Source organism: Chelonoidis abingdonii, chromosome 26 (genome assembly GCF_003597395.2).
Source record: "Chelonoidis abingdonii isolate Lonesome George chromosome 26, CheloAbing_2.0, whole genome shotgun sequence".
NCBI lineage: Eukaryota > Metazoa > Chordata > Testudines > Testudinidae > Chelonoidis > Chelonoidis abingdonii.
The window spans coordinates 7,169,547-7,175,950 of NC_133794.1; the positions used below are offsets into that span (position 1 = coordinate 7,169,547).

The following is a 6,404-nucleotide window of genomic DNA, read 5'->3' on the forward strand; positions in this document are numbered from 1 at the left end:
TTTTATTACTGTTCATAACTGAAGAGGGCAGAGTGAAGGTGAGAGGGGTTCAAAGCGATAGCTCTGAAAGATGATGTTTGATTACAATATTTTGGATGGATTGAGGGGGTTGAGAAGAGGGCAAGAGCAGAGAGCAGTGGGGTAGGGAACTTTATTATGTCTGGGTGTGGGAGGTGCGGTCCTTCTTGAGGAACATTCAGGGCCTCAGATAGACCCTGTGAGTGGCACTGGCCCTTTCTGAGGCCCAAACAGCTTGGGACAGGGAGTCTCGTGATATTTGGTGTTTTAGGTAAAGCCTCAGCTCCTGGCAGCCTGAGACGACACGAGAGTTTTTTCTAGCCTGTGTGAGGGCAGAGAAAAGCCTGCAAGCTGAGCGCTCAGAGACTCCCACATCTACGGCTGCCGCGTACGGGGCAAGCTGCCCCCGGGACTGGAGACTCGCACGGAGTAGGGGCCAGGCCCCTGTTCCTGCCTGAGCCGCTCCTCTCCTACGGCCGAGGTTGCCAGGCAACTTGGCAGCGTTTTCACACATCACTTCCGGTGTTGTGCGATTCTAATTACTCCCCTTCCTCGCTTGCTTCCGGGTGTGTCTCATGGATGTTCGTCCCTCTCCGCACTGTGCTCCTGGTTGCCTTTCGCCAGCTTCCGGCTGTCTCTCGGTAACTGCCCAAACTTCCGCTCCGCCCAGCACCCTCCGCACCGCTCCGTCCCCGCCATGCCTGGCTTCGTGCCCCGCCACATCTCGGTGTTCCCCTCCCCGCAGGAGCTGGGCTCCTCCCTGGCGCAGCTGGTGGCCCAGCGGGCGGCCGAGTCCGGCGGTCGCTTCTCGCTGGGGCTGTCGGGCGGGAGCCTCGTGCGGATCCTGTCCCAGGAGCTGCCCGCGGCCGCCGCCCTCTCCGGCCCCGCAGCCCCCGCCCGCTGGGTCCTGGCCTTCTGCGACGAGCGGCTAGTGCCCGTGGAGGACCCGGAGAGCACGTACGGCGCCTACAAGGTGAGGCGGCTGCGGGGACCCGCCCTGCACGGGGGTGGGGATGAGGGGACCCGCGGAGCACACGCGGGAGAACCCCCTGGGGGGCCATTTGGGCGGGAATATAGAGAAGACATTTGTTGCAACAATTCTAGATTTTCCTGCAAAGACCAAGGTAACACATTTTTCCATGGACAAAGCTGTGTCTACACTGAGTTTTAAGTCGGTATAGCTATAGTACTCAGGTGTGTCCTTTTTTTTTTTAAAAAAAAAACCCTGACCAACCTGGCTATGTCAGCCTAACATTTAAGTGTATATGAGGCCTTAGGACAGGGGTAGGCAACATATGGCACACGTGGCACTCACACTGTCTGGGTCCTGGCCACCAGTCCAAAGGGCTCTGCATTTAAATTTAATTTTAAATGAAGTTTCTTAAACTTTTTAAAAACCTTATTTACTTTACATACAACAGTAATTTAGTTATATATTATAGACTTATAGAAAGAGATCTTCTAAAAATGTTAAAATGTATTACCAGTATGTGAAACCTTAAATTAGAGTGAATAAATGAAGACTCGGCACACCACTTCTGAAAGGTTGCCCACTCCTGCAATTCCCATTCACCAGCAGATGCTGTTATCTCCAAAAGTTATGAAAGTAAATATATTCTGATTTTGTTAATTGGTAGTAGGGAAAAATCCCATTACGGTAAAACAATATAGTTCAACTTCTTGGTTAGAATTTTTAGGGTCTTAATTATTTCATTCAGACTCACCTCCTCTCCAAGATCTCCATCCCAGAAAAGCAAGTGGTTATCATTAACCCCTCACTACCTGTAGAAGAGGCTGCTTCAGATTATGCTGAGAAGTTAAAAGAGGTACAGTGGAAAGTTTTTGTTTTGTATATCAAACTTCTTCAAGTAAGAGTGAAAGTCACCAATTTACTAAATAGGTTCCACTGGCTGTGTTACCAACAACTCTGCTGGTAATCAAACAGAGAATTTTAAACACTTAATTTACTTTTTGTTGCTAATGTTACTTGCTTTCTTACTACACTTCAGTTAGCTAGGGGAATTAATTCAGACTAGTTTTCATGTATTAACATTAAGTTTTTGTTTCTGAATTGACAGTGCTGTAGGGGAATGTTAATGTTCCCCACACACCTGGGAATGTGCTACTTAAAATGCAAAAGAGTCATTAAAATGTTTGTTAATCATAGATTCCGTAAAACTTTTTTATTTTTTGCAAGTTGTGGCAGGAGGGGGTTCTCTGTGGTATCCCAGCTCATCAAGTGATAGTCTCAAGGAAAAACAAATGGAAATTGATGTACAATTTGCCCGGGAAAAGGCTGCCCTGGAAAAAGAAAAGGCTGCTCACCAGCCTGGACTTAAGAGACAAAGCAATTAAGACCCAGAAGCATAAACTGGCTGTAATGAAGTGGAAGAGGTGCACAGAGACATGTATCCTGAAGCTGGAAGTTGGGGTCCTGGTAACTACTGCAGTGGGAACAAACCCCAAGAAATCTAGCTGGAAGCAAACCCAACCTGACTGAAAGTGGGGAGCGGAATTTTGCTGGTCAGTGTCTTAGCTGATACTGTGAGCCTATAGCTGGATCAGGGTCTCTTTCCCTTTTGGGGGACACATGAGTGTCTGCCCCATAGGAGAGCCCAAAACCGAATTTTAGGTATACTGCCTCCGCCATGGTCAGTGTCCAAGTCTCTGGCAGTAAGCTCAGGGGAAGAGTGTGACGTTGCACTCTATATGATTTTATAAAAAATTGATAATGAGTAAATGTAATGTAACTGGAAAATGCTTCATGCAAAAGGTCTCTTGTAAGGTATCATTACAGAGCTTATTGTCTACTGAGTGTGGTCATCCTATTTGTATAAAGGTATCACTCTTGTATCTGAAACTAGAAATAGAACTCTGAGGGCCTATTGTAATTATGCAAAGTGTGGGCCATTAATGGTGGTTTGGAGTCTTAACGGCTCCCATCAACCAGGACAATTGACTGGATGGCTCTGCTTGCAGACAAGTCTTCCTGTAAGTCAGGCTGGGAGGAATGAAGGCTTGGGGTCTTACAGTGACATGTGATCTTGTCACATGAACTAAAATCCTTCTTTAACCTGGTGCTTTTCCAGTGAGGGGGAGTGAAAACCCAGAGGGATAAAAGATTCCCGCCTTATGCAAAATGTATATAAATGGGTGGAACAGAACAGAGTAAGGAGCCATCATGAAGAATCCCCTAGCTACCACTTGAGCTGGAACAAAAGCTGTACCAGGGGAAAGAATTGTGGCCAGGCCTGGAAGGTGGCCAGTCTAAGGAAAAAACTTACTGAAGCACTTCTGAAGGTGAAATTATCTGTAATCAGTTTGATTAGACATAGATTTGTGCATTTTATTTTATTTTGCTTGGTGACTTACTTTGTTCTGTCTGTTACTACTTGGAACCACTTAAATCCTACTTTCTGTATTTAATAAAATCACTCTTTACTTATTAATTAACTCAGAGTATATATTAATACCTGGGGAGCAAACAACTGTACTTATCTCTATCGGTGTTACAGAGAGCGAACAATTTATGAGTTTACCCTGTATAAGCTTTATATAGGGTAAAATGGATTTATTTGGGTTTAGACCCCATTGGGAGTTGGGCATCTAAGTGTTAAAGACAGGAACACTTCTGTTAGCTGCTTTCAGGTAAATCTGCAGCTTTGGGGCAAATAATTCAGACCCTGGGTCTGTGTTGAAGCAGACGGGAGTGTCTGGCTCAGCAAGATAGGGTGCTAAAGTCCTAAGCTGGCAGGAAAAGCAGGAGTAGAAGTAGTCTTGGCACATCAGGTGGCAGCTCCCAACAGGGTTTCTGTAATTCAACCCGTCACAATGCTTTTGGAACAAACTAATTTAACAAGACCACTCTTGAGTTGACCAAGACATTGAATTCCCAAAATAAACTGGGGAGGCCATCTTGGGAACCCAGGAATTGGTGTCCACTTGCATAGACTGGAATGCTGATAAGATTACAGAAATTTATGTTCACTTTCATGTCCTATAAGATTTTTTTTAAACTATCTCTGTGGATGAGATGTGTTTGCTGTGGTGTATATATGATGATGCAGGAAGGGAACTCTTTAGCTGGTGAAGATGGTGTGTGTCAGTGGGGAGACTTTCTGGTGGAATGTGTATGCTGTTTTTAAACTAATGGTGTATAATGTGTTTGAGTGGTTGCTAAACCAAAGGTGTACAGCCTACTGCTGAACTTCTGCCATTGTAACCCAGCTGCATTCTGTGACAGTGTGTTCAATTGTGAGATGCCAGAAAGCTGTATATGTGAACAGAAATTCATTGCAGTGTGAGTGCCCTGTGTTCAGCAGTTGTATAGCCTTATTCCTGATGTGATTTATACTTTTGCAGTGATACCTCCTTTTTCTGTTCAGTGTGCTCATTTGTGCTTTCCTCTGTCTAATCTCTCTGGGTTTTTGTTCCTTCTTGCAGGCCTTTCAAGGTGAGAACATGCCTGTCTTTGATCTGCTGATTTTGGGAATAGGGCCAGATGGTCACACCTGCTCCCTATTTCCAGATCATCCACTTCTGCAGGTGATTTTACAGACCCAGGGAGGGGGTACTGTAAACTGGGATAAGAATGTGCATTTGTTCACAGCTGTGACAGGCCTTTTTTTTCCATTTTGTCTCTAGGTGGTAAGTTTGAGTGCATGCGCGTATGGTTGTTTTAGGAGTTTGATGAACAGCTCTGAGTTATGGCATTAGAACTTGGCAGTTGCCAGTATTTGGAATGTGATTTTTAAAAAAGGAAAGTGGGAACAAGAGGAAAAGCAGATGAAATTTGGCTCTTTCCTCTTCGCTTAGCCCTGATCCTGCAATCCGATTCATATGGGTGTAACCCTGTGCCCATAAGGAGCCCTGTTGACTTCAGCGGAGCTGTACATGGATGCATGAGTCTGCCTAGAAAACTTTAAAGTTGATTAATGCTGACCAGGATCTGAGGCCTGATAATGATCTTTGGTCTCCTTTTACTGGCTGCTTAGTCATAGTTAAATAGCCCAAGCTTGAGTTTGGTGAGGCTGTCCTTTGCTTTGACTCCTGTCTCTGCACTGTTCTGATCAATTTTGGCTTTGTTTTCATGGCAGGAAAAAGAGAAGATAGTTGCCTCTATTAGTGATTCTCCAAAGCCACCGCCTGAGCGGATAACTCTGACTTTGCCTGTTCTGAATGCAGCACGGGCTGTTGTGTTTGTTGCTACAGGGGAAGGGAAAGCTGCCATCCTAAAGGTAAGGTTTAAAACTGACGAAAATTTAACAAAAACAATCCATCCATCTCGTTAAAGCCATTTCCCATGGAAAAAACATTTTGATGGAAATTTTTTTGGACAATTCTAGATAGTTTGTTTGGCATAGTGAACACTTCCATGACTGTCTCGTTGTACTGTGATCCCCCTAGATTAGTGAGACTGGCAGTGTTAATGCTCTGTTTCTTTGGACAGCGTATTTTAGAAGGCGATGAGGAGAATCCCCTCCCTGCTGCTCTTGTCCAGCCTCATACTGGGAAGCTGCACTGGTTTCTGGATGAGTCTGCAGCCAAGGAGCTGACTGTTCCCTTCGAGAAGCACTCTATCTTGTAGAACCAAACACTTGGCTGGGTTTCAGGGTGGTGATTCAGGAGCACTGGCTGCAGTTCCTGCATAGAGCCAGCTCTACAACATTCCAGATTGAGGACTCTGGTGTAGTACTTGAATGTGGCACTAAATTAACATTGTCTTTTGTTTCTCTTTTTTTAAGCAAGTGGTACTTTGTGGAGTACTGTAATAATCTGTGGTCGGGGAGGGGAGCTATAAGACTCTCAAAGCTGGTCTCTAGCTGGAAATGGAAATATTGGAGATTGCAGAGGAGGACAGTATGATGCAGTCTGTCTTGTGAACGGTTGATGTGGTGTAAAGTGAATACACATTATTAAAGATGTACATTTCAGTTTTTTGGCTCTTGTTTTATCTTCAGGTAGTACTTCTTGTTTAAATATCAACTAAAGGCATGATCTTTCAGCCCTTATTCTTGTGAGGAGAGGCTGCAGGAACGGCCTTGGGATTTGGGAAAACCTTGACTCTATGGTATTTATACTTCTTTAAGGGGAAGCGATGCAGGTGCCATGGTGAGGAGGTGAAGTCTGAGGTCTGCTCACAAATGTTTTCTTGGAAATGCTCCAAACAACTTTGGAGTCAGGATAACTTTTTGTTTCACTTGACAGTTTTGTGGATCCTTTTCAGGCTCTTGTTCTCTCTCCACTGTTATCCTTTCATTGTCCAGCAGACCTGGTCTATCACAGAACACGGACATCAGTAGTACTTGCATGTTTTTGGACCCTGGTTACGCTGTTTGTGAATGGACTCTCTCTGGAGAGGTTCTCTCCTCAGGTTTGCACTGGCT

General features: G+C 45.0%; 1 protein-coding gene across 1 annotated transcript; it reads left to right on the forward strand.

Moving 5' to 3' along the window:
* The first annotated feature begins 594 nt into the window (after positions 1-594).
* PGLS (6-phosphogluconolactonase) lies at positions 595-5,951 on the forward strand. Its single transcript, XM_032790079.2, has 5 exons — positions 595-991; positions 1,737-1,844; positions 4,462-4,563; positions 5,115-5,255; positions 5,468-5,951. The coding sequence occupies exons 1-5, from the start codon at positions 716-718 to the stop codon at positions 5,603-5,605; spliced, it is 765 nt and encodes a 254-aa protein (XP_032645970.1). The 5' UTR covers positions 595-715; the 3' UTR covers positions 5,606-5,951.
* The last annotated feature ends 453 nt before the right edge of the window (positions 5,952-6,404 follow it).